Below are 27,868 nucleotides of genomic sequence, written 5' to 3' on the forward strand. Positions count from 1 at the left end.
AACACTCTGGTTATTATGGATATTGGTTGAATCACTGAGGTGCAGTTTCTATCGTTACCTCCTGAGTGATGGCGTCAGATGAAGAATGCATCCTCCTCCTCTTCACAGGGGACTTGTGTGTCGACTCTACGAAGGCTCTGTACGTCATCAGCTGCAGCTCGTAGTCCTGAACCAGTCAGATGGAGCGTGAGTGAGTAAAACATGTGGCTGTGCATCGGAATACTACAGAGACCAAATATCTACATCGTTACATCAGTTTCCAGAAACTTCAAATGCATTTACATGTATTTTTACTCAAGAGGACACATGTTAAATATTTCTGATGCAGTCTCTTACCTTCACTGAGGTGCAGTACTGTTTGGAGTGAGTCTGACACTCATCTAGTTTGGTCTGGTTCTGTTCAATCTCAGCTACTAATGCCTGAAAAAACAATAAGACCAAAATATTATAAATCATATATTCACATCCAAAGCATTTTATTATTCAGGACGATCTCTCGAGGTCCGTGTCCCTCACCGTCTGCTGGGCCAGCTGCTCTGACAGAGCTTTGCTGTCGCTCTGTCCAGGTTGTGTGTCCTCTTGTCTCTTTGTCGTCTCTTCGATCCACCGGATCAGAGCCGAGTGACCGGCTCTGTACTGGTGCAGGTCCGAGCCCAGAGCGTCCAGATCCGCTCGTCTGCACGGAAACAGGAAAAAGAACATTTAAAAGATAATAACAGAGTAGCCTGAGTTTTATCTTCAGTATTTGTACGTGAAAGAATCTGAGATCGTGAGTGGCAGGACCTCGTCTCCACCCTGCGCTGCTCACCTTGTCTCCATCTGTCTCTGAACACCGCTCCACCTGTCTGTCATCTGATTGGCTCTCTCCTGGTACAGCGCCAGCTCGGGGCTGCGGTCGGGGTGGAGCTTGCTGAGCTGAGACCCCGCCTCTTTGGCCCGATGCACAGAGGACAGCAGGGAATCGAAGATGTCCCCCTGCTCGCCCAGTTCCTCCTGCCACCTCTGGAGAGAGACAACAGGAAAGAGAGGATGAGGATCAGAGTCAAATGGTTTCCCGACACTACACCTGTTCAGATGGTGAAACAATGATGTTCAGTTCTTTACCCCGTGTTGGTCTCGGAGGTTCTGGATGGCCGTGGTGTCGGCAGGGACGATGTCTTCTTCACTCAGTCGGCTCTCGTACCTCCTGACCTGGCTCTCCACTTCGTCCAGGCTGCGGATCAGGACGTCCACGGTCTTTAACCTGCGCAGGAAGACAAACAAACCAGATTAAATACCAACACACTCTTGGTTCACATCTCTGAGTTTGGCATCGAAACAGAAGAGCAAGGGTCCTCTCACTTCTCCAGGTAGACACACGAGAGGTTGTGCAGTTTGTCCGTCTTCTCTACAGCCTGGTTGAGCTCGGCCTGGAGGACGGGGACGCTGGAGGACGTCGGCTTCTCCTCAAAGAATCGGACACAGCGCCGGGACACGTCCCCCAGACCAGAGCGCAGGGCGTCCAGCTCCGACTGCAGCTTCTGGAGACCAGAGACGTTTAGGGAGTTAGAGACAATTCTGACCAATAGAGGCGTGACGCTGCCAGATGTGTCTCAAACCGACCTCCTGCTCGGCGATCTGCACGGTGTTGTCCACAGTGTCTCCTGACAGCCGGCTGGGGGGCGGAGTCTGAATCCCCCTCATCAGCCTCTGCTCGGCCTCGTTCAGACGCAGGCTGATGTTCTGCAGCTCGGACAGGTAGGACCGAGAGACGGACTCGTCCTTCTCAGCTGGAGAGAGAGAGAGAGGAGACAGAAGTGTTACTTCAGCCTCGTTGCAGAGTTTTACTGGTTTTATAGAGCTGCAGTCCCAGTGTCTCACCCGTCTCCATGTGGAGCAGCAGGTCCTGACAGTGCTGCTGGGCCTCCTGGACGTCCTTCTCCAGCTCCCGTCTCTCGGCCGGCGTGAACAGAGCGCTCTCCTTGCTGTCGGACAGGAAGTCGGCCAAGTGGGACTCCAGGTGGTCGAGGACCTGCTGCCGCTCCGACGGAGACTGGCATCGAACCTGGGGGGGGGGGGGACGCGGGAGGAGAAGATGAGTATGACCGAGCAGAGGAAGAGACACGTGAACACAATCCCACTCTTCTCACCGTGTCCAGGTTCCAGGTGGAGACGGTCCTCACGTCTTTCAGCAGGTAGTGCCAGGACACCACGCTCTTCATGTTCACGTGCAGCTGGTGCCACAGAGACATGACCTTCTGGTACAGCTGCTCTGTCCTGAACACAGACAACAGGAGTGGGACCAAAATCAGTATCCACCAGATTGTACAATTCCTACGATAAACCTGAAAATATAAAACTCTTTAAACCTAATAGATAAGAACATGCTCCTTTCAAAATTCTACATCACCTGTTAATTGACTCTTAATTAGAGAAACTCTAAAGTTCAGGATAGACTGTGTTTTGGGTTTGTTAGAAAAAATATGTAGTTTTTTCAAATCCAAGTAATTTGTCACTTATAAAAACATCAATAACCCTTTAATTGTTTTATGTGTCTAAAAGTATAAAATCTAATGAATTACTTTTCCAGTTTTTATTTCAGAACGTGTAGAGTTTTAATGTTTGATTAATGATGCGTAGTTTATATTTCTAATATTTTTATTTATTTGCTTTGAGTATCGTTCAAAGCGCTATTTAAATCACATGTATTATCACTGTGATTATTATTATTGATATAAATAAAATCATTATTATAACTTTAACCATCTTTGCCTCACAACATGAAGGTGAAGGTTCTTGGTCTGACCTGCTGGCCGTGTCCATGGCCTCCTGGTTGGGGGGCGGGACGGTGAAACACACCGAGGGGACCATGGCCTCGTTGCCCGTGGGACTGATCACCTTCCACTTGGTCCTCTGGGAGTTGTCCTCCAGCACGCACTCCTCCCCTCGGCTGATCGTGATCTGAGAGGAGGCGGTCGAGCCCAACGGATGCAAACACGGGAGGACAACGGAAAAAGAAACAAAAAAAAAAACAGGGAATGGAGGTTATGAAAAGACCGATGTGGGGGGTGAGCAAAGAGGAGGTGGCATCCGGAGAGAGGGAAGAGGAGGAGAGCGAGGGAGGTGAAACCAGGGAGGAGAGAAGGGAAAACATGTAAACAAAAAGCTGATTGTAAACAAACTCATAATGCAACACAAAACGCAAACATTCATGGATTTCATGACGTTAGCAGAAGCTCTGAAATGATATGAGGTCAGAGAAGCTGCCACGAGCAAAGTGTGGAACTACAGGAAGCTGGTAACAACTCAGAGCTCTTATTGTGAAGGCAGAATGTTCTCCAAACCCCCGAGCGAGGTTCAGTGAAGCCGGGCCTGGATTTCTCAAAAATGATTTCTGAGAAACCCAGCGTCCGACAAGAGACCAGAGAGTTTGGGATTCAAATCTGTAAAAATTGAGTTGTCAAAATAAAGAAAAGGCAAAAAGCTGAGACTGTGAGAAAAAGTTTCAGGACATTAAAAGCTGCACTTACCTCCCCCCCCCCCCACCCACCCACCACTACCCTCTCTCACCCCTTCCCTGCACACACACACTTATCAAGTATGTCAGAAAAGCAAAGCTGTGCACACACACAGTAAATCCATGAAGTGTTAGTTGAAGCTTAAAGCTGTGACTTGTTGTTGTTTTGCTGACTGACTGAGCCTCAGGGACCCGGTCTGTGTTAGGTTCAGTTCAGCCCAGTGGTTGCTACCGGCTCTTATCCACTGATCCCAGTCCACGGCACCATGGGATGCACGACTACTGGTTTGACTCAATACAACTTGATTAGTTAACAGAGGGGGTTAGAGGAGAGAACGCTTAATTACAACTAATCAAAAAGTTTAATTTAGCTTTTTGAAGTGTTTTACTAATTACATTTCTCAGGGACAGTTTTTGAGTGTGAAGTATTTAAAAATATATTTTTCTGAATCTGGGTTGTTTCTTTGTTTGTCAGCAGGATTACAAATGAACATCAGAACAAATCTTCTTGAAACTTGGTGGAAGGATGTGATAATGGTCAGGGAAGAACCCAGTTTGGAGCGGATTCTATTAACCGGCCAAATTTATTCCTCTTTCTTTAACATTTTGAGAGTTTTTTGAGTTTTTTGTGAAGTTCTCTGATAACTATGAGTGTTTTCAATTTGGTGAATCTTGATTTTAGCTGAATTTAAGGGACTGTTGGGTTTTGGTGGAGTTATGTGCTGATCTGGTGCTCTACACAACTCTGTGTCTAATTAACCAATCATGTATAACACATCTACATAATAAATGGACACACAAAGATAAAACAGCAAACAGTGTTTTTCTAATACTTTGTGTTTATTCGCCACTGTCCTGTCAGTTGTACTCTGAGCAGGTGTCAGACTGACAGTGAGCAGAGGTCATGTGACCCCCAGCCGATAAGAGAGGAGCAACCACCACAGAGTGTGAGCAGTGTACGAGTCTGAGGTGAGAGAGGGAGAATAGAGAGGCAGCTCTACCTGAACGTTTGTCTTGCCAGCCCAGCCGACAGACGAGAGGGAGGGAGGGAAGAGGATGAGGAAGAGGACGGAGTGAGAGGGACACCAGGGGATGGAGGAGAGAGAGGAGGACACACAGGAAAGTGAAGGAGAGAGAAGATTATTTTCTTTGGTCACGTGCAGCGTTTCTTTCTGTCAGATCAGTGATGCAGCAGAGACACACAATCCACCTGGACACCTCACACACTGCACACGCCTCAATGAGCAGATTGACCCTGTGGAGACACAGGAGACTAAAAATAGCAGCGGCTGCGTGTCCAAGCTGCAGGAGGACGCTGGGGGACGGCTGCAGTCCAGCCCATGAGGGGAAGGGACAGATGTATAATTGATCAGCTTTTAGATTCCCTGAGGACATCACAGCTGAGTGAGAGGCCGAGAGAGACTTCCCTGGTTTCTATGTGTCGTCTTCTCATTAGTCCTTACTGGGCTGTTTCAGGGCCAGTTCAAATAAAGGTTAAACCACTGGAGACGTTAACTCCCCTGCTACAGTCTAAACTTCAATAAGGAGCATTTAGACTGAGGGGAGGAGTCCTGTAGATGTTTCCATCTGAGCGCGGAGGGAACTTATTATAATAGAGACGCCACAGAGTGGTTGTGGGAAGGACTTGGAAGAGGAAGTGCAGGGCAGAGAGGAGGAAGTTGGTGGTGAGGGTTCAAAACAAGAGGTCAGAGGTCAGAGGTGGGCTGGTGCTGAATGTAGGTGCTCGTCTGAGAGCTTCCTCAGAAGTGTCTCTGCTTGCTGAGGAGGTGAAGGACGACCTGTAACACACGGCTTCTCGTACCTCTATCTGTCTGTAGTCGCAGACGGCCCTGATGGGCGTGGTGGCGGCCAGGTTGCTCTCGGCGCTGCGGGGGCGGAGCTGCACCAACGTCTTGGCCCGGCCCACCAGACTCGCCACGGTGCTCCGGTACTCGATCAGCTGCTCCTTCTCCTCCTGCAGGAAGGAGGACAGCATCCGGTCATTAAGCCACAAGATGTCAGCGTTCATACTCCAAGATATATTTGGTCTTTTTATAGAGACCATGGTCCGATCGGACTTTAGTAGAATTAAAGAGAGATGAGATGTGAGGATCTTAAACATCAAAGATTTAACTGTGTGCTCTTCACTCTGAGCATTAGAGATACAGTTCTGATCTGGGATGCCCCCAGCAGAGAGAGACATTAAAGATTTATGATAGAGGCAGAGAAATATGGAAAAGAGGAACAGATAGAGAGAGAGCGAGAAAAGCCCCCCCCCTCTCTCAGTGGGAAATTCATATCTGGAGTGTAACGTCTAAAGATGATCACGAGAGAGAAGCTGGGGGGGGGGGGGGGGGGGGTGGCTGCGTTAACAACTTCAGACGTTACACTCCAGATATGAATTTCACACTGAGATGAGTTTCACTGCAGTCAGCAACACTGACGCATCATCACCAGCTCAGCTGACAGATATAGTTTAATCAGTTATGAATCATGAAACAGGTCCAAGAGGAGATGGAATTAAAAAGTTAAACCACAAAACCAAACTTTTAACAAAGTAATTGATTAAGGGTTAAGTGGTTAATTGAAGATTTTCTCTTTTTGTCATCAGAGTCGAACAGAAGGTGAATCTGTCTCGGTCTGTTTTCTCCTCCCAGTGAGAGATGGAGCACAGTGAAGTGGAAACACACACACAGACACACACACACAGACACACACACCCAGATGACTTCACTGTGTCATGTGGCTGCAGCTGCCTGAGGCTGAGCTCAACAATCAGGAGCATTAACACCTCACACACTGATCCTGTGCTGCTGGGAATGGTTTCAAACCACAGCGTCTCTGTGTGATTCCTACTGGAGGTTTGCACCGTGCTCACAAGGTGGCAGCATGACATGACTGGTAAAACCTGGGGGAGCACCCAGTAAAGTGAATAATCTAACTGAGTATTACTGCTTTATTACTTTAAGTCATTATACTTCAATCCTAAAATCACATGAGAAGATATATAAATACATAAATTTGATGTACTTGTATCGAGGTTACAAGACATGAGAAGAAGCTGTAGATTGATCTGAGGAGGAAAACGTGTCAAGAGAGATTCGTCCTGTTTGAGGACAGAGACACGAAGAGAATGAAATACCATGGAGTCCTGCAGCAGGTCCTCCAGTTTGGTCAGTCTGCTGCTCCTGTCACACGTGTACTGTCTCTTGATGGTTTCCTGGAGCTGACGCAGGTACGACTCACAGTCCCGAGCGTCACTCACAAACTGGAAAAGAGAAACATAGACGAGTCAGAGACGGTGAAGATATCAGAGTCAAAACCAGAGGTCAACCTGAGGTGGACAAAACCAGGTATATATAAGATATGTCATGTTGGATTAAGAGTCTTTGTCCCCAAATGAACCCTGAGGGGATTATGACAGATTAGCTTCAGCATCATGAGGTTTTACAGCCTCACAGGAAAAACTGTGTCATGTTCACGTCAGGGATGTTTTTCTCTTTTTAGCCCAAATCAATGAATTTGGGGTCAATCAGGGTCCCAAGTCTCGGACACAGTTATTTTAGGGGTCCGGGGTTCAACAGGAGTTGGGATCTCCTCCTCCTCTAAATGATTCTGTACATTTACAACGTTAGTCTGAAAATAATAAACACAAACAAAACGTTGTGTCTCACCTGGAAGTACGATGTGTTGTCTTTGAGATGCTGCTCGACACAAACACAGAGCTGGTCCACCCACTGCCACTGAGTCTGCAGGGCTGCACTGTACGCCTGCAGACACACACACACACACAGCAAGAGGAAAGGATGACACACGAGTGAGTGCAGGGGAGACACACACATTTAAACAACCCCCCCAAAAAACACAAAGAACCGCGTGTAGAGGTTTGTACTATTTCACAAATACCACTTTCTCCTAAAGGTCACAAGTCGGTGACTGACTGAGGACTTTTTAAAGTGCAGCAACACAAAACCTCTCGTGCACTTTGAGCCCACATGTTTAAAAAGGTCGATTCTGCCCGACTGCATCGAATCATAGCTTCACCTCCAGCGTCTGTTTGGCCGGATGGTTCTCCACACACAGACGACTCGCCGTCTCCTGCAGGGACCTCATCACCTCTCGTTTCTCATCCAGCTCCAACCTCATCTCCTGTGAACGGAGCCGGGAGAGAAGGGCGGGTGAGTACAGGCTCTTTCAGGCAGGTTGTCATTTCGTTGTGTGGTTTTGTGGTCTGTTATTTCTCTTTTGCTCAAGCTTTACATTTCCCCCGACTCGTCCCCTGAGATCCTCGACCTGCACAGGGTCTGTGTCACTGCCCTGCTCCACTCACGCTGTATATTTCTCTCTTGGCGTTCATGTTGCTGTTGCTGTCGCTCCAGTCGAAGGCGATTTCCTCCTCCTCCCTCTCGTTGAGCCAGATCAGCTCCTCGGTGCAGTGCGACACGAACGAGTGCAGACTCTCCAAGCTCTGCAGGCGCCACGACGAATGGTCCTATGTTAACAACACAAACACACAAACACACAAACACATCATCACCTAAATTCAAAAAAAGCCTCTTGTCTGATTAAATTGTTGGTTTTGGTCCATTTACTTTAAAGACCTGACGATTAAAGAACCAATCACTGAAGCAAAGTGTCTCCTTGAATGTGAAATACATCATATTATTGAGCCAATATTCTATATAAGAAATAACACTTTGTAAGACGGATTGAACTGTGTTTATTCTCCTTTCTTTAATTCAGAATTTATAGTCGTTTTATTATTTTACTCAGAAATTAGTGGCGGATATCTTCATTAAATTCATATTCTCTCCGTATCATTAATCACACACTGGTACTTATTAAACAAACATAAAGCTTTAAGAGATTAAAATTAACTAAACATTATAAACTGGTGTAAATATATACAGAGTCCATAGTTTATAACATATGAAGCAGAAAAATAAGTAAATAGACGCGATTCGAATCGAGAAGAGACAAAGAAATGAAAAAGGGAGAAAGAGTGAAAGAGGGGTAAAAGAGAGAGCAGATGCAGATTTGTGTTTTATTAGCATAAGAGAACTGTCATGCCTTAATGGGATTAACTAAGGAGGGGGGGTGACCTGGGAGACAAAGAAGTGACACACACACACACACACACACAGACACACAAACACATAGTGACATTGAGAGACTGACCAGTAGTTTGCAGTATTGATGCTCCAGCTTGGCCAGGGTTTCTGAGTAGCTGCTTTTGAAGTTGGGGGAAACTTTTGCCTGGAGGAGAAAACAATGCAAGTTTAATACAAACCAGCTCCATCTATATATATATGTGTGTGTGTTGTGTGTGTGTGTGTGTGTGTGTGTGTGTGTGTGTGTGTGTGTGTGTGTGTGCACCTCATAGCTGCGTGCCTCCTGCAGGCTGCTCAGTAACTCTTCCACTGCAGTGTGGATGTCGTTGTGCTCCTGGAGGTTGTTTTCTACCGAGGGCAGATCTGCTCCCCAGTCAGCTCGCTCCAGCAGCTCCTGACCCACACACACATTCACAGTTCAGTCTCCACACAAAACAAGGTGTTTGCAGGTGTTGGAGAAATTCTAATGTCGGTTTTTTTCCTCTCTTTCTCGTCATCCACAGAGATGATCCCCTGATTAATCATATAAGAGGAAGCAGATGATTTCATAATGAACATCTGGGGTGGCTGCAGACTGACCTGCGTCTCCTCCACCCAGCCCAGCAGCTCGTAGATGAACCTCAGGCTTCCCTCGTCCTCTGATGAAGACATGGCCACCAGCTGGGAGCGGGCCATGGGTCTCCGCAGGAGCGCGGCTCCGACGGCTCCCACAGCTCCCACAGCTCCCAGCAGCGTTTGCCCGAGTGACAGGCCGCTGTCGGTGCCTCGCTGGCTGGTGTGCTCGGCCCCGGTGCCGCCCAGTGCCGGAGAGAAATGTCCTTTCCTGTAGACGCTGGAGCACTGGAGTCTGAGGGAGACCAGCTCCTCCTGCAGGCAGGACGCTCTGTGGAGGAGTGAAAACATTCAGTTTAAAGAGCTACACAACTACACAAACTGTTGACCCCTAACCCAGAATAATGAGGTGTTTGTGTTACTGCTCATTAAATTAAATTGTCCACTTATCGTAATGAATCATTGAAGGGTCAGGGTGGTGGACCTGAACCCGTCAGTCCTCGTTCAGAGGAGCATCAACACGGCTCCTCTCCTGACTCACCTGAACGCCAGCTGCTCCACCTGGTAGAACTTCTCCTCCCGCAGGAGCTTGAGCTCCTGGTTGAGTTGTCTGATCAGAGACTCACAGTCCTGCAGGTAACAGGCCAGCTCCTTCTCACACTGCACCACCTCGCCGCTCTCCACCCGGGACATGTCCTGCACATCAGAGGACGGAGGGTTTTATCAAGCTGTGTGTGTTTCTGTGCTCGCTCGGCTTATTTGCTAAGTCGCCAAAATAAGCCCTGTGAGAGAAGTGCAGCAGCAAACACCAGTAGCATTTAAACATGAGAATAAAAGCATTAGGAAATGGGTGTTACGACACTTTTAAGAATCTGTGTGTTTGCAGAAAGGAGGAAAAGTGAAAGTAAATATTTATTGTCCTGGAAGAGCACTTGCCTTTACAGTGTGGCCACATTAAACCATTAGAAACTACTGGGCTGGATTAAGGAAACCAGAGGACCCTGCATGTCCATGTGTTGATGTGTGTGTTGATGTGTGTGTGTGAGGAAATGAACAGGGTGTAAGAGCAGCGAAGGGTTGTACTCACAGCCTGGAGTGTGTTTTTGGCGAGTGTGAGTTTCTCCTCACAGTCCAGAGCCATGTTCTGGATCTTGTTGGCTCTCTGGAGCAGCAGCTCTAGCCTGAAAACACACAAACACACACACAGGGGTTTAAGAGGTGTGTCCCTAAAAAACAGACTTAATGAGAAGCTGAACACGTGTTTTCTTACATCCTGGAGAAGGTTGAATGGACCTGTGTGTGTGGGTTTGTGTGTGTAGTTGTTGTGTGTGTACCTGTCCACAGCCGGCCGCAGGGCCTTCTCTCTTTCCAGCATCTCCAGGATGAGTTTGCCCCACTCCTCCTCCAGGTCGTTGGGGTGGAGGCCCTGAGGAAGCTTAATACGCCCGAACTCCATCCACACCTGGACACACACAACAAACTCCATTAGAAGACTCCATTACATCAGACATACATATTAGAGTTGGATCATAAGTCGCATCACACAGACACACACACACACACACCTCCACTCTGCTCACATCAGCTGAGTGAGAATAAAGGAACGACTATCATCATGAGTTTCAGAACAGTCACATGATCTGTTTCACATCATGACCATGAAACGACCTCAGGACACGAATGTGAAGCTCGATTCACAAACACACCAGAACACACACACTCTCTCTCTCCCTCCCTGCCTCTGCTCCTCCTTACCTCCAGCAGCTTGTAGAGGTGCTCGATGTGACCTTTCTCCACCTCCTTCGTGGGGATCTCCGTCTCTTTGAAGTGGACGTACTCGTTGTAAAGTGCCTGAGGGGGGAGAGCGTGATGGGGTTTGTGTTAACACAAGTTTTATCTGAGGTCAACACAAAGTCACAACCTGTAATCAGACCTAAAGGGTTTGTAATCACAGCTCCTGTCCCTGAGAGCCGAGTGGTCATTAGACAGCTTCTCATCGGTCGCTCTCATGTGTTTAACCTTTTCCTTCCCCCTTGCTCCTTCTGTTCCTTCAGACATGATCTCACAGCAGCTTCCTGTTTCACGCAGTTTATTAAACCATGTTGTCTTAAAGTTTTCTGGCTGCTTGCTGGTGGGACTGAGGAAGAAAATCAGGAATTGAACCCTCACCACAGCCTAAAGGTTGACAAAATGGTTGTGTGCATATGATGGTGCAGTAATTTGAATTTCAGCACCTAAGATATTAAAATTACACAAACTTCACTGTTCACATAAGAGGAATAAACCTCCTAGTGCACCGAACTACAGATAATAACTATTAGAAGTAAAAAAAAAACATTAACGAGTCAGAAACTTGTTTAAAAACCTTGAGCTCCACTGGGTTTTGTGGGAAATTCTTGTTGGCCATGAGGACTGTGTGCTGGCGGCTCCACTGGAGCAGAGAGGAGAACCTGGACTGGTATTCTGTCCAGCGCTGGTCCACCTCCTGGTGACGGAGCGAGGGAGGAAGGGAGGGATGAAAAGAGAGAAGAGATAGAGATGTCAAATTCAAAAAATGTAATTTACACTAAATGGCAACAGCATCATTACAACAACAGCATCGTTAGCTGAAAAGTTCCAGGTCGTTACTCGAGAAGCTGAACAGTTGAAAAACAAAGAAAATGGAAATAACGTCTCCGCTGTGAATCGAGTGGAAAAATCAACAGACCAAAACAAAATGATTTAAAAAAGAAGATGGAGCAACACTATCTAATGCAGTGAGATTGAAATGAGGTATAATATAAACTGCAACAACAACATTCATCTGTAATCAGCAGAACGTCACATACGTGTGCAGCGATGCCCTCTCCTCCCTCAGGGATCTTCGGGAAGGCATCGTAGATGGAGGAGACGTAGGTGATGACCGACTTCTCATCCGGAGAAGCAACATCAACATCTGACAAGAGAGAGAGAGAGAAACATGGAGAATTGTATTTTCACATCAACGTGAAATAACCTTTTGCTTTGACAATTGTCCGAAATGTCACCAATAACAGATTTAACGACAATGTGTGAGGGGATTTAATGTGTTTCTGAGGAAAAACGGCCTTAATATATTAGAAATATCCAGTTATCTGTGAGAAGTAGAGTTTGGAATATGAAAATAAACGATCAAGACAACAACAGTAGTTTTATTTGTATGATAGAAGCTTGTTGGAATCTTAAATAACATGTCCTTGTGTTCCCCTGAGCGTCAGTTTATTCATTCAGTCTCACCCTCGACGTCCAGCAGCCTGGTCACCCCCAACGACTCGCCGATCTCGAAGGCCTGTTCCAGGTTCTCAACGTTGCTCTGCCTGGACACCAGCTCCATGTCGATGAGGTCTGGCCTGCAGGACACACACAGAGAGGGGACGTGATGCTCTACACAGCTTTAGAGAAACACTTCTGACTTTTCAAGGCCATCTTTTTGGTGAATTAAATTGTTTAACTCCCTTGAATCAATATTTGTGTGTCGGTATTTAAGGATTTTCCTGATCCGTGCTGTTTGAATCAGTTTTAAATGTGGCTTTAGAAACAGCTGATTGATTTACTCAAACATTTAAATTGTTTCTGGGACATCATCCTCTACAGAGTAAATCCATTCAGACTGAGACAAGGCAGATTCACTCCCTCCCACCTGAATCTGTGCAGCAGGGCGTTGAACATGCGTCCGTCCCTCCAGGACGAGGTGAAGTTGACGCAGCGGAGGCCGGGGTAGCCTTCTGTCGCCTGCTGGCTCCATAGTAACAGCTTCTCTTTGGCTGTGAGGTCGCCCGACTCGCCGCTCACATAGATCTCTGAAATCTGGAGGGTGCAGGAGAGAGAGAGGACGGGAGAGGTTACAACCGAGAGTCATTTATATATCCCGTAACACACATGATGATACAGCTTCAATCATATGCGACTGCAGGTTTCTGTGACTCGCAGCTCGTTCGTCTTTCTGATCGTCAGCTTCTGTGAAAACGACTTCATTAATGAACCAGAGCTGCTTGAATAAAACAGTTTTTCTCCATTTCCTCATCACAGTCAGGTCCACCCCCTCCTCCTGCAACACTTCCTCTCCTTCATCATCTCCTTCTGTCTCCTGTCTCCCCCTCCTCCCTCTCAAGCCTGGATCCGTCACATCAGTTTTTCATTCACTTTCATCTGCTCTGCTTCAGATGCTGATCAGTCTGCAGAGCGTCATCCTCCTCGGCCTCTTTCACATTCAGTTTCCTCTTAGTTTGTTTTTCCACTGACAGTTTACTGAACAGCAGAGATCAGGTCAGACGTAGAGGATCAGTCTCTGCACAGTCGAGAACATAAGACACCTACAGGCCTCAATCCATTTCTTTGTCAAAAGGGTTTAAGAACTACATTCCTATTTGAATGTATATATTTTTTTATCAGCCTTTATAACTGTTAACAAATTGTTTTACTTCCTAATAACAGTATCGGCCTCTACCCCCCCGAAAATCCATATCCTTTGGGCTCTACTGTATTTTGCTTATGATACTTTATTTCCCTCTACAAACTGTATTAGACAAACTGAACATAGACTCTATAAGGAGACTTTTCTGGGTTGTTTTCCACTTTCTATTTCTAATTTGTGAAAGAATCTCATCATGCATCATTAAGCAGCTGCAGAAAGTAACGAGACAAAAGCCACAGAAAAGCTTTTGGTTTGTGAACGCAGCGATTCCATGATATTTTCTTTACTCCCTAACGCGTCCGCCCTCACAATCTCTAATTGGTCGGTCTCTAACATACTGTACATGTTTACTCTGGGTGAGCCGTGGGGGGGGGGGGACCATGCTTCCAGGGAGACTGACAGCTTCTTTATTTATGTGTTCTTCCTCCTGAGCAACAAGACCCATTTGGCCCTTTTCCCCTCCGAGTCCTTCTGTCCCTCAGTTTGCTCGTTTTAGGTCCAACTGTGGTCCCTGACAAAAGAAGAGTGATGTCCACGCAGAGACGGTCAGTGCCCTCCTCTCCTGCACAGACTGTCCTGCTCTGGACCGTCTTTCTGTCCCTCGCTCTCCCTGCTGCTATCGGGATCAGAATGAAAGTCCAGCGTCTGCCAAGGGACTGCAGCACCAGCCAAAGAAGACGAGGAGGGGGAGGGGGGGGGGCTGACGATGGAGGAGAAGAGGTGACGTGCAACAGCAAACTGCAGCTTCACAAACAGAACTATGTGAATCAGTCAATTAAAATCAAACTTAGTGACTCCAGGCTCAGACACACAACTACACACTCTTTCTACACATCCATCTGTCTAACTTGCATGTTTGCAGTCCTGCCCGTGTCTCACCGAGTCACAATGAGCAGGCAATGTTTAAATTTGAATAGGAATCTGTGAAATGTGAATTCTGCCGTGTGCCTCCCTGCAGAACTCCATCTCTCTGTATGCACCTAGGAGCTCCTTTGCAGAGAAACACAGACTAGGAATCCTGCATCTGAATACTGATACAGCTCTGTGTGAGGAAGAGAGAGAGAGAGAGAGAGAGAGAGAGAGAGAGAGAGAGAGAGAGGATACACACTCCCACTGCAGCTCGCACGACACTGACTTCATTCAACAGCAACAGAGCCGTGGGGCTATATTTACTTCTATTACACAGCAAATTGCACCTGAAAATAAAATGTGCACGAGAGAGAGAAGACATTTTTCGGCGACCTCTCATGACCGAGGCTGGTTTGATGAGCTATCCCGGTCTCAGACCTTGAGTCAGCGTTTCCTCTCGGAGCTGGATGAGGTGATTCCAGGGCCCAACTCCTCCAGGGCTCTGCTTACAGCCCATGTCCCATATATAACCCAGTTTGCAGGGTATTTTTAATGTCTGTGTCCCAGGAGGACACCTCATGGGTTCACACACTGCTAAGCATGACTGTCAGGAGTATCTTTGAAACCCCCCCTCCCCTGCAGCACAAGGAAGAATTCAGCTAACTTCTTCTCTCCAAGTGCAAACTCATCCGCCCTGCAAACTAGGTTAAGCATTATGAGACTAGAGAATCAATGTGGCCTAATCAGCCTGCTGGGTGTTCAACTAGCAACCGAACCCCACTGCTCAATTAACTGAAGCAACTCTTATTTAGCTCCAACTTGTAGATTTAAAACTAATGACAAGTCAGACGAATTTACATCTAATTAACTCCACCCAGTGAGATAGTTTCCTTTAACAGGGATCATTAATGAAGCAGCTCCAAGGCTCATAGGAGAAGTGGTTCTGCCTCCACCAGCTGAACTTCACTGAATGAATGTGTTTACGTCTATACAATGTGTGTGTGTGTCTGTGTGTGTCAGACCGAGCCATGCATGCTGCAGCAGATAAGCACAGGGGCTTGTGAGTGAGATTACAGCAGGTAGCAGTGAGGCTCAGTTCAGCCATGATACAGTCACAGTGATCCAATAGCTGCCCCCCCCCGCCCCCGCCTCCAGCCCCCAGGACTCTGGAGCAGCCCCTCTTTTTAAAAAACATGACCTCTTTGAAGTTTGTGTGGAGGAGGGAAAGCGAGGGAGGGAGAGATGGAGGGAGGGAGAGATGGAGGGAGGGAGAGCGAGGGAGTGATGGAGCAGACAACAATCAGGGGAGGATGGAGGATGAACAGGAAGAGAAGAGAAAAAATGGTTTTATTGGCAGTGAAACAAAATGTGGCTCAGTAAATAATCTGGTTTATGGCGACAGGGATGGAAGGGTGGGTGAGGGACGGATGGACGGATGGGTGAGGGACGGATGGACGGATGGGTGAGGGATGGATGGACGGGTGGGTGGGTGAGGGACGGATCGGTGGTCGGGTGAGGGACAGACGGCCGAGTGGCAGCACGGATACTGTACAGGGGTAGATTTGAGTGGTGGGGTTCGAATCCCCCTGAGGCTCCACGAAGCAGCCGTCTCACTGATGAATGCGCATTTCAAATCCCTATTTATGTAGAGCACCAACATAGAAAGAATAGCTGCACTTTAAACTGAGCACGGAGGCATCCCCCCCCCCCCCCGACACAGGAGCACACACAAGACGGAAGTATTGATCATCGCTGTCCAGTGTTTGTCATGACTCAGCAGAACGAGCTGCACTAGACGCAGCCTGACGTGATGCCAGACGCTGCTCAGCCACACACACTGACTCCGTAACCTGGAGGAGAAGTGAGCAAACATGCACCAATCATCCGTCACTGCAGCAGCCGGTTCATTCTCAAGGTGACGGAGAGCAGCTGGAAGTTAGAGGAACTCTCTCCATGGGATCACAGCCCGATGGAGCCCAGAGGAGAAACACTCACTGGAGAAGGTGAGGAAGCTTTAGAACAGAATGTGGTTGAGATCTTTCTGTCAGGATGGATTCAGGGCTACACACTATCTTCTTCTGAGTCCACTGTCAGTTTGAAGGTCTGTTACAATGATCAGCTTCTCTCTGGTTGATAGCTGTAGGTTATTATAAACCTGATATAAACAAGAAGTAGATGGGAGCCAAGAGAGCGCCCTCCTCCACCTACTATCTCCTGAAAGTGAAAGATAATCTGGGATCTGCCTGTTTAGCCACATCTGCTCCAAAATGTAATGAGATTATAAACTCCCACCAAATGTTGTGGATGTTAGTTGAGTAGTTTTTGTGTAATCCTGCAAAACAAGCACACGAATGCAGAAGAAAACATAAACTACTCGGGAAGAGACCACAAACCAAATTATAACAGCAAACTTCATCTCAAGCGAAACCACAATATGCAAAGTCTGGCTCTCACAAAGCTTGTGACTATACAGCAGAATAATATCAAAGTATTTAACAAATCAAATGTACGGCAGAAATACTACAGTGTGTATTACAGAGGATTATGGTAATAATGTTAAATGAACCGGTCTCAACCTTCGGCTTATCTCTGAATAATGAAACCTCTTCCAACCCAAACCAGCAGAGCCACACAGACACAGTTATACTGTTTGTTATTGAAGGGAAAGGAAATGACACCTTTCAGTTTGCACCGAGAGGAACCCTGTCATTTCAAGTAATGACCCGTCTCTCTCTCTCTCTCTCTCTCTCTCTCATTCTGTGTGTCTCTCAAACAGATGTCTACAGTGAGGCTGCATATGTGGTGCGAAACAAAAACTAACAAGCAATAGAAGAAGTGAAGGAGGAGGAGGAGGATGCTGGGAAAAAAAGGATAGAGCGAACGTCTGGGTTGCCTTGATTAGCCTCCAGGGACGAAGGGGGGGAGGTGGAAAGAATGGAGAGGAGCATAGTGCCTTTCATGAGATGATAACAACACACACACACACACACACACACAGACACACATAAACCCTTCATGACCACAAACAGTGCACATATGAGAACAAAAGCACCAGCCACTGTTACACCCCCACTGTAACAGGTTTAATGTCTCTAACCATCAATTTTCCGCAAAACAATCCAAGTACAAGAGCTGCAGCTACCATCATCTTTCAGTATTGATTCATCAATTATTCTTTATGGTTTAAGACTAAAAAAGACTAGATCGATACAGTTTCCTCATGGCCCACTGGCAAAAGGAACAAGTTGCAAAGTTGCTTTAAAACGTGCACTGAACTCCGGACAATCTCCTGAAATTGTCCGAAGTAGAAACTCCGGATAACGTGAGATTCTCTGGAGGGTTCACAGGGAGCGAGTGGGATTGTTGATGTTGTCTCTAGCAAGCGATGGACGTAAGGGACAGAGATGTCTTTCTGTGGTTGTGATCGTGTCTGATCTCAGAATCTCAGAATCTCCCGATGTGAACTTCAAATATGAAAGACAAACTCCGGAGAATGTCTGGACCCACTTGTTTCGACATTCTCCGGAGTTCACGTCTGAAAACGGCTCGGTACTAACTCTCTGTGGACAGAGACACAGGTAAAGAATTTGAGGGTTGGACAACACGACACAAACCTGTGGCAGGAACTTCACCGCTGCCAGTTGCTGTGCTGACAGAGGACTCTCCATCATGGAGTCCAGTCTCTCTGACGAGCTGCTGGTCAGCCCTCCCCAGTCCGTCTGACTGGGAGTGGTGCCCGCTGTTTCTGGAGAGGTGAGTGGGAAGTCGCTGGCGTAGCCCGACTCCAAAAGAGACGTCCTCTCCTGTGCTCGAGCTGGAGAGTCCAACGTGAATCCCTTGACATTCATTGTCTCCTGAATCTGAAACTGGTTCCAGGACAATGGCGTCTCACCTGCAGCCATTTTGGCTCTACTCTTGTCCTCCTCCGACAGTAGGACTTTGAGGACATTTCCTGTGACCGGAGATGGGGCAGGAGGTTCTTTACGCACCTCCACCTCACTGTCACTTTCACCCCTCCACACCGGGGAGCCATAGTCCCTGGGGTACATTGTCCTCACCACGCAGAGTTTACCATCCACCTCTCGGATAGTGACCACCCCCTTATGCTCCCTGTGTGACGATGTCTGCACCGAACCCTCAGGTCCTCCCTTTACACCGTCATCCCTCGTTTCCTCTCTCTCCGCTCTCCTCTTGTCTTTTTTCTCCTTCTTCTGTCGGAGGATCCAAGGTTTCTCCAGGACACCTTGGACCTTCTCCCTGACACGAATCACCCTCCCTCCACCGGGAGTGGTGCTGCCCAGGGCCGGGGCTGTGTTGACCGGGCTGGTGGTGGTGGTTTGGCTCGGGATGCTGGACACATCTATGATGGCGCTGACAGTGTCCTCCTCCCCTGGAAGGCAGAAGACGCCTCTCCAGGCCGGGCTGGGCTTGGGGGACACCTCAAGCACTCGGTTGCCCCACAGGCCTCCTCCACCGGCCCCCGTGGAGCCCGGGGAAAGAGTATTACTGTGCAGATTTGTTTTGGAATGAGTGGACTGGGGGTCAGGCACTGATGTGAGAGTCCGAGCTCTGTTGCTAAAATCTGAATCTACGTTTTCTACAACTGGGTTTCCCTCCTCTTCATCCTCTTCCTCTCTTTCATCAGCCTCATGACTTCTTTGTTGTTCGTAGTCTTCTTTCTCTGCCGCTCCTCTCTTGTTCTTCTTGCCCTTGTGCTTACGTCTGAAACGCAGGCGCTTCTTTGGTGAAAGTGGGGGGGCTCCGAGGTCCCCCTCCCGGGGGGGCCTCACGCAGCCCATGGAGCTGCCCATGTCTTCAAGGCTGACCTGGGAGCAGTGTATAAAAAAATAAACTACAGAAAATACAGGCAGTCAATCCATCAGACAGAAAGACTGTTCATTTGGGTTGAGAGAGAATTCACATCCACTGACTGAGGAGGAACTCCTTCAGGTGGACTGACGGGCGACTGACAGCTGCCTCGTCAATCTGACGTCGGGGAGGAATGTGAAGTGAAGACGAGAAGGTTTTAATCCGTTCTGTGCATCACCATCTTGAATTCAACCTAACAAACAGAAAGCTGGACACTCAGTCTTGTTTGACATGTATTCACAGTGAATGTCAATGTGCAGGCTGCTTTACACGTCTCTATCCCAGAAGACTCGTGGACAAGTCAAGGACACAAGGACACAAGGACACAAGGACACGAGGACACAGTTGTGTCAGCAGAGACTCACGAGGGAGAAGTCAGGTGTCCGATCTATCTCCAGGCTTTTGGCAGGTGAACCATGACCTGCTGTCAGGCCGGATGATGAGAGAGATGTTCAGTACAGTCCGGTTCTATTCAGCCCTTAGTGAAGCTCCAGCTGCTTCACACACACACGTGTGACATGAGAACAACCGAGTGTGTATTTACTGCAGATATCCTGGGATCTCATGCATTGCTCCTTTAATCCTTAGTGTCATTCCTTGAAATTGAGATAAAAACAAACACCCTTCCCTTTTTTTATTCCTTCCTCGAAATTAACCACGAACGAAGTGAAGTTGGTTTCACGTGCCGCTGAAATCCAGGAGCTCCATCTGAGCCCATGAATTAAAGATGCCTCCTCTCCTGCAGGGAATAAATGTTATTGCAGTACAAGAGGAGAGAAGTGGAATCAGCAGAGTCAGTCACAACAGAGATCAGCAGGAACCAGATCCCTCACGCCGCTCGTAGTGGAAGGCGTGTCAATGGCGTTGATACCGCTCGTAGTGGCGGCGAGCTCGGTGTCTCGTTCTGCAGAGACAGCACCGGGTCCAGATGGTTGTGGCTGGGTGATAATGTGCCGTCAGTCAAACGCTGCCACAGAGTTCTGGGAGATGCAGGCGACTCTCTGACAGTTTGTTAAATGCTCAATCAGAACCTCGGCTTCCAAACGCTTCTCCTCGTCAACCCCCCACGATTCAAACTGTTCACTGAGCCGACGCTCGATATTTCGTCTTGAGGAGCAATTGTCAATATCGCTGGAGTAAATTTCTCCCACTGTCGAGACTGGCAGGCGGGTTCGGAGGCTGGAGCTGCCACATACCTGTGGAATCTGGTCATTAGGAATCAGCAACATGTGGCTGTGTGCCTCATCAGGGTGCTGGTTGGAATCTGCAGACTCCACATTAAGATCCCCAGGCACCTCAGCATCACATGACTCTCCCCATGTCAGCTTCTCAGATATAGGTCGGACTGGAAATGGTGTTCCAGGACCGTCCCAGTGGTTAACCTCCTGTGTTGTACTGTCAGTCTCCCAGCGTCCACATCATCAGGTGGTGCAGTGCGACGAGGCAACAGCCTGACAGCATCCAGAGTTTGCAGGGGGGGGGGGATGCAGTTCTCCTCCTCTTCTCTGATGCCTCTTCGTCTCTTTAATAGCTCCTCAAGCCCACGAGATCCAATTAGGGAAGAGGCATCTGGGAGAGGAGCTGGAAGGATGAGCCTGGTCCACGGTCGACTTAGCTGAGGACTTGTCGAGCTCCAGTTCTGGTCACAGCCCTCCTCCACGTACAGATGTGTATCTGGAGCAGAGCCAAAAGGGATTCAGTGTCCGGTGAAGACCTGGACCTCCACGCAGCCGCTGAGGGGGGCACAAGAGGGTCTGCACTCCATGTCCCCTTGAAGAAACACAAAGACAGGCCGGGAGCAGAGAGAGGGCGTCTCCAGCTCCAGAGGAAACCACGGCTCTGTCAGACAGGCATGGCCGAATTGATCCGACTGATGCAGGATACAGAAACAGCAAGTGTGTGTCTGTCCAGCTGAGAGTGTGTATTTGCGCCTGTGAGGCTGGGTGACCCCCCCCCTGATCAGCTGTGGCGAGATCGTCTGCATACGTGTCCAGGAGACTGTGTCCTGTCCTGCCGTGCGTTCCGTGGCTGGCGGCCTGCTCGTCGGGGGGGAAGCCGGGAGCTCCAGTGACAACAGGCAGCCAGGATCCGGCTCTGCCTCGGCTGCCTTCTCTTCTCTGCTCTATCCCTCGCTCGCAGACACCGGCGTAGAGAGAGAGAGAAGCTTTTATCTCCCGGCTGCTGCAGCTTCACACTCTCCTCTGCTCGATCTCTCACTCTCACAATCCACCCCTCCCTCCTTGGCTCTCCTCCTCCTCCTCCTCCTCCTCCTATCCGCTTCCTCGTTACTCCTGCCTCTCTCTCTCTCTCTCTCTCTTGCTCTCTCTCTCTCGGCTGTTAGTGAGCAGCTTTCTATGCCAAAAACACACACACACACATACACACACTTGACCCAAAAGCTTCCCTGAATGACAGGCTGCAACAGGAGGGGGGGGGGAGAGAAAAGGCGAGAAGGAGAGAATTCACATCTAAATCCGACTGTTGCTTCTCTGAGACTTAAGGGAATGATGGGTTCACACATCAACCCTGTTCATCTCGTTCTCTTCCCTTCATTCTGCATCTGCCCATCAAGACACAGGCTGGAAAGAGATCTGGGGTGAAGACGGAGGAGGGAGGAGGGAGGAGGGAGATTTGAGGGAATTAAGAGAAAGTTGAAAAGGACAGAAATAGGAAGGATGGAGGCTGTGAGAGGATCAGGAGCAGAGAGAGAGGTTTTCTATTCCCATTACACAAACCTAGTTGTAACCTTTCAATATCACTGGTTGTGTTGTTTAGTGGAAATATAGAATTTGCGCGTCATTGTGATGAGGAACCTGGATTTGACAGGAACTTAATCCCCTGGATTAGCTCGAGATTGACTTTATCAATCCGATTTTTGTTAATCTATAAATTGTTGGTGTCGTGCTGGAAAGATTATTAATGATGGATTAATTTTGGTCAAGCAGAAATATATATTCTGGTTCTAGTAACAAGAATAATACCATGTTGTGCTATTGTGTTATACTACTGTACACTGGTTTTAATGGGGTGGCATGTTTTGGTGAATTCTAAAGAAAATATTTGAAAATAATTTAACTCACAGTTTCCAACCTAATTTATATTTCAATTAAAAATAATAAATTCCAGAACAGGAATTTTTAATCCCCATATTGCTCAAAGTAAAAATCACTGTAAACAAACATCTGAACAAACACGTCTCATATTTAATTCACCAATTAAAAATTCTATCTTTAAGCGTCTATAGCCTTCCACCCAACATCCCATCAGTGGAATAACACAACACATGATCTATTACAACACAACATTACACTATTTCAACTAAACACAGTGTCTAATGTAAAGCAATTATATTCCCAAGACAGATATTGATGGAGAAAACCAACGGGCGGCCGTCGTCTCAAGTGGCGAAATCCACAGTAATCCATCGTCTCTCATTAAAGTGAAAGCTCCGAAAGCACAAGAGTAAACACACAAACACACACACACACACGCACACACAAAACAAACATGTGGGAGAGCACAAGAAGCACTGGGAGAAAAGCACTAATCAAGGTCTTCCATCCCTTCACTGTGGCTACGTGCCATCAGGGGCTGTGGTAATCAGACTTCAGACTGATCCCAGCGTCGGCTTTTCAGCGTTGAGATGCTGAACCTGAACGTTCTCACATCCCAAAGCTGATCTGGGACAGGAGACTTCTTCACTATGTGGTTGTATTCAGAGGTTAGGAAGAACCTGAAAGCTGCACTGACGACAATATCTCAGTTCCTAAAAGTCTTGAGACCCGTAACTAGCAAAAATAATATCAAGAAAGGAATGAATTCTACGGCCTTATAGATAGATGACTGATGAAGATGAACTGCTCCTCTTCTCATTTAGCTTTTAAAGATGTCTCTGCATCATAGTGGTATTTTATCTCTTTAAGAGACACTGCACACTGCAGCTCTTTGCTTTGACATTGACTGATAGAGAAGAGTAATGAACACAACACATTAATCCTTAAATACCTAAATGTCCTCAGCAGAGTGGTCCCCTCACTCAACAGCGTTTTACTGGTTCTAATGGGTAATCCACTTTAAACTGAGGCCTGTGTTCCCTGATGGTGATGGATGTGTGTGATGTAAACCTGCATCAGAACCAATCAACAGCTCAGATAAACTGGCCCCAGCTGCAGATTGAGCCTAGAGGCGTCACATTGAAAACACGGAAATGATCACACGGGGAGTTAGCGGTGACATTAGCTGCTCAGCCAATCACAGGCAGCGGGAGGAGGGTCCATGGACGGGGAGGACTGGGAACTTCCAGCAGAATACTGAGCTAACGTGTGGCATCTAGTGGTTGGATGGAGTAAGTGCAGTCAGGTTTATGTGTGAGATGAAAGCAAATTATGATGGATCAGCAGATGAAATATCAAACACAGCTGCTCATGGGAATTTACATGATGCAGGTTGGAGTCTCTGTTATAATAAAAACTCAGGAGTATTTTACTGAGAGCAGAAACATTCACAGTTTAAAAGCCAACATTAGAAATTAAATCTTTTATCCCCGTCTTTCAGAATAAAGAGAAATACGCCAGAATGTGCACGTGGAAGATGAGAAAACACAAAATGGCTGCAGGAGGCTGAGACAGATTTATCCCTCATCTGCAACTCGAGCTGCAGCTGAAATAATAAACTAACGGGACTCAAATTAAATAAATGATATCTCAGTGGGAGAGTTCCTTTTATTAGACCGTGCGCTGAGTCACTCATAGCACAAATATTTGGAGATATTGAAATAATATCTATTTATACAAACAAACTTGTATGCTGAGTGTTAAATAGGTCATGATTATTAATTGTTCCATGATGATCACATAAATCAACAGTGTTAGAGCTCAGTGTGAGTTTCTCACTGCTGCTCTAATGTGATTTCTTGCACCCGGTGAACTCGGACTGATTGCTGCTCTGCGACCCGACTTCCTCTCTCTCTCTCCCTCTCTCCTTCTCCCTCACTCTCTCTCCCTCTGCACGTATTCTTTCATCACATCTTTCCTCCAGACCTCCTGCAGCCGCTTTCTGAGCCTCCGTTCTCTCCATTTTCCGAGGTTTTGTCCTCTCGTCCTCCTCCTGCATCCCCCTCTGTCTCTGATACACCGTGTTCTGCTGAGTCATGCCTACTCAAACAGTTGTGTCATGCACTAGTGTTTCCATAGTGACTGGCTGGCAGTTTCACCTTGCAGGGTCACGTCCCAGCACAGCCTAGTGGTCAACTGCAGCAACCACAAGCAGTTCACAACCTTTTCAAAAAGCTGCGTGCTGCAGAAAATGAGAAATGAAAACAAGCTTCTGTTGTCTGATGAATGCATCGCTGCACTGGGACCCAGTGGGACCCAGTGGGACCCAGTGGGAACAGGAGTACTGCTGTAACGATTTACCAGAGGACGACCCTGACTGCAGGCGACAGGGATGCAGGAACATTTGACAGAAATTATTCCACATCAGGAATCAGCAAGAGAACAACAGCTGAGGCACCGACTGTCTAGACCCAACAAGCTGCCCCGTGGACAACATGTAGTTCCACCGTCTCATTCAACAAGGCAGGACCTCGCTTACTGTGAGACACACTGTGACAAATCTGTTGTTATATTCACTTCTGTGCGGCTCAAAGTCCAATAGTCACTATCTTCTATGGTGACAAAGAGTCGTACTCACATGTACGTTCAACACCATGTTGTAAATATGTTTCTGTGCATCTTCACTAAAGAAACACGTTGAATACCCAGAAACCATCTTTCTCAGCGATTACCCAGAAGAACAAGGACGCACGTGCACGCACACACGCGCACGCACAAAGACGCCAAGTCACAAGAGGACAACACATGCTTTCATATCATCTATTAAAAATCACAGCAGTAACGATGTGGAATATGACTCAGTTATTATCTAATCAATTGAAGACATTTTTACACTGAGGGGTTGATCTTGCAAACATTAGGTGCTCATCAAGTCTCACTCCCCCCCATGCAGAGAGGGTCATGGACACAGTGGTAAAATCGAACACAGAGCCAGACCCAGCAGGAGCAAGTGAGGAGCACAGACCTGGAAGTGAAGGATGATGGTCCAGATCAGACCCAGCGTCAGTTTGGGGTTTCCGTCTGTGATGTCATCGTTCCTGATGTTCACAAGTTTGACCTGAAAATTAAAAAGTATTGAAATAAATCGGTTGATTCCCTTAAAACCGACAATGTTTGTGTGTGTGTGTGTGTGTGTGTGTGTGTACCTGTCTCTGTTTGAGGAAGTCCAGGGCTATTTGGACATTCTGTAGTCGATGAAATCTCATTCTCCCCTTTTCTCTGGGCTGGAACAGAAACAACAGGAGAAACGAATCATGAGAAAAAGATTTAAATTCACCGATTTATTTTTTAGTGATACAAACAAACACGCCAGCAGCAGCAGCGTGAGCAAATTAAGCTGTAAAAATCCAGCAGTGCAAGCGCAGTCATGAAATGTTCCCCCCGGACAGAGAGGGGGCGCTGTCTTCAACCAAAGCTGTTAAAGACATGCCAAAAACTCAGGGTCAAACCAGAGTCACACCACATGCTGGTTCAGCACCAAGAATGCAAACTTCACATCAGATGTTTCTCTTCTGTTCTTCATGACCATCCTGTGTCTCTGTGGTAAAACTCATCCCCTTGTTTGCACCCAGCGTTCCCACTGGTTCAGCTTTCAAGCTTCTAAACTGGAGGCTACTGGAAACACTGCAGGACCAGTTTGAAAAGTCTGAGGTTGGTTTACTTTGCTTTTTTAAATGAACAGGTGGTTTAATGTGAACATGGCCTAAGGAAGAGAAAAACACGCACACACAAACACACACACTTTGCATAGAGTACATGAGTGAAGTGCAAAAAGCAAATGTGGGTTCACGGTGGGCTGGTAAAGAGAAGGTTCACTCAGGGTTAGTCATCACATCAGCAAGACTGAAAAGAGGAGAGGAGAGAAGAGGAGAGAAGAGGAGAGGAGAGGAGAGGAGAGTTCGGAGAGGAGAGGAGAAGAGGAGAGTTCGGAGAGGAGAGGAGAAGAAGGGCAGAAGAAGAGGAGGGAAAGAAGAGGAGAGGAGGAAGAGGAGAGTTCAGAGAGGAGAGGAGAAGAAGGGCAGAAGAAGAGGGGAGAAAGAAGAGGAGAGGAGGAAGGGGAGAAAGAGGAGAGGAAGAATTTGAGAGGACAGAATGTGTGTTGTCCTATAATTTACTCATATCTCCATAATTGCATGAAAAAAAAAACTTCAGTTAAAAAAAACTTGAATCCCTCATTTTTACTTTTCACCACTGTTGTGGTTTTTAGTGTTTAACAGATGTGTGTGAATTTACAGCCCAGAGTTAAAGATAAATTCAAACTTTTCAGATTCTAAGTAAATGTGTTTGTGTTTATATCAACTCAAAAGAAGGTTATTCAAAAAATGTAAGAAAAACATGAGAACCAGTGAAACTAGAGTAACGATGATGTCACTCATCAGAGAGGAGGGTCTCAATATAAAGAACAGGAACTGAAGGAGTGCGTGAGCAGTTTGGTCAGAGGTCAGTGTCACAGCACTCGCATGCAGCCTCACAGCGCCACCTGTGGGCCGGAGGGTAAAGCTGAGGGGTCAGAGGTGAGTGGTGGCAAACATACTCCCTGAGCTCCTTCCTCCTCCTCATCCTCCCCTCTGAGCACGATGAGGGGGGGGGCCCGCGAGGCGTATGCCCTTTTCGAAGCGGGGCCGCTTTTCTGTTGCTACGGTAAAAGAAGGGAGGAAAAAAACAAATGGGAGATAGAAAGAAAGAAAGAGAGGAAGAGGAAAACGAAGAAACGTGAGAACTGGAGGATGAAGACGACAGGTTGAAGAGGTGGATGATGCCATCTCCACAGAAGTCTCATCGTGTGTGAGCAATGAAAAACACCGGGAGCAAAATGGACGTTGTGGTGAAACTGTAAATCAACTGAAGAGGACGAGCTCCTGAGTGACACCTCTACCGTCTGTGTGCGTCTGTTCCCGTCAGTTAACCTGTCAGTTAACCCGTCTACAGCGGAACCAGCCTGCGTCACATCACTGCCTGTCTGTCTGTGTTAAAACTCTGACGTCATCCTGCTGAGTAAAGTCAGTCCACAGGGGATCACACGTTTGCTTCACTGCCCCCCCCCCCCCGAACGTCTGAGACACTCGAACTGGGAAATACCATGACGAAGGTCCACTGAAGCTGGGATGATTGGGAGTGTATTAATGGAGCGGGGGGACGTGATGGATTAAAAAGTGAGATTAAAATAATCTGTACAGGTGAGTGTGTGTTTGTAGAAGAAGTTAAATTCCTACCAGGGTGACTCCAGACAGGACCTCCAGCAAGGAAATGAGGTTGTGTCCGTCCCTCAGGTCCTCGTACAAGTCGGTGATGTGCTTCCTCACCTGAGAAGGGAGGGAGGAAGGGAAGGAAGCAAGGAGGGAGGAAGAGGAGGGAGGAAGAGGAGGGGAGTGGAGAGGAGGGAGGAAGAGGAGGGGGGTGGAGAGGAGGGAGGAAGAGGAGGGGGTGGAGAGAGAGAGAGACGGAC

General features: G+C 47.5%; 2 protein-coding genes across 14 annotated transcripts in view; both read right to left on the bottom strand.

Moving 5' to 3' along the window:
• The window catches only part of macf1a (microtubule actin crosslinking factor 1a), a 153,033-nt gene that overhangs the window by 68,404 nt on the left and 56,761 nt on the right, over positions 1-27,868 (bottom strand). For 12 of the 13 annotated variants that reach the window (XM_062409352.1, XM_062409346.1, XM_062409353.1 and 9 more), the window contains exons 3-32: positions 27,636-27,725; positions 26,957-27,058; positions 25,569-25,646; positions 25,388-25,480; positions 12,818-12,984; positions 12,415-12,527; positions 11,988-12,094; positions 11,525-11,644; positions 10,915-11,010; positions 10,494-10,621; positions 10,247-10,340; positions 9,701-9,855; positions 9,187-9,490; positions 8,873-9,001; positions 8,675-8,752; positions 7,827-7,988; positions 7,541-7,645; positions 7,171-7,266; positions 6,639-6,764; positions 5,319-5,471; positions 2,786-2,940; positions 2,130-2,256; positions 1,861-2,044; positions 1,603-1,769; positions 1,342-1,520; positions 1,105-1,243; positions 809-1,002; positions 517-676; positions 337-420; positions 59-166 (exon numbers count right to left, since the gene is read on the bottom strand). In XM_062409352.1, the coding sequence (XP_062265336.1) occupies positions 59-166; positions 337-420; positions 517-676; positions 809-1,002; positions 1,105-1,243; positions 1,342-1,520; positions 1,603-1,769; positions 1,861-2,044; positions 2,130-2,256; positions 2,786-2,940; positions 5,319-5,471; positions 6,639-6,764; positions 7,171-7,266; positions 7,541-7,645; positions 7,827-7,988; positions 8,675-8,752; positions 8,873-9,001; positions 9,187-9,490; positions 9,701-9,855; positions 10,247-10,340; positions 10,494-10,621; positions 10,915-11,010; positions 11,525-11,644; positions 11,988-12,094; positions 12,415-12,527; positions 12,818-12,984; positions 25,388-25,480; positions 25,569-25,646; positions 26,957-27,058; positions 27,636-27,725 (3,993 nt within the window). The remainder of the gene's footprint in view (positions 1-58; positions 167-336; positions 421-516; positions 677-808; positions 1,003-1,104; positions 1,244-1,341; positions 1,521-1,602; positions 1,770-1,860; positions 2,045-2,129; positions 2,257-2,785; positions 2,941-5,318; positions 5,472-6,638; positions 6,765-7,170; positions 7,267-7,540; positions 7,646-7,826; positions 7,989-8,674; positions 8,753-8,872; positions 9,002-9,186; positions 9,491-9,700; positions 9,856-10,246; positions 10,341-10,493; positions 10,622-10,914; positions 11,011-11,524; positions 11,645-11,987; positions 12,095-12,414; positions 12,528-12,817; positions 12,985-25,387; positions 25,481-25,568; positions 25,647-26,956; positions 27,059-27,635; positions 27,726-27,868) is intronic. The other variant, XM_062409350.1, reaches the window with a different exon arrangement.
• Positions 17,691-19,799, bottom strand: LOC133972115 (uncharacterized). The gene has a single exon (XM_062409354.1). The coding sequence runs from the start codon at positions 19,249-19,251 to the stop codon at positions 17,782-17,784; it is 1,470 nt and encodes a 489-aa protein (XP_062265338.1). The 5' UTR covers positions 19,252-19,799; the 3' UTR covers positions 17,691-17,781.

This window comes from Platichthys flesus, chromosome 17 (genome assembly GCF_949316205.1).
Source record: "Platichthys flesus chromosome 17, fPlaFle2.1, whole genome shotgun sequence".
Taxonomy (NCBI): domain Eukaryota; kingdom Metazoa; phylum Chordata; class Actinopteri; order Pleuronectiformes; family Pleuronectidae; genus Platichthys; species Platichthys flesus.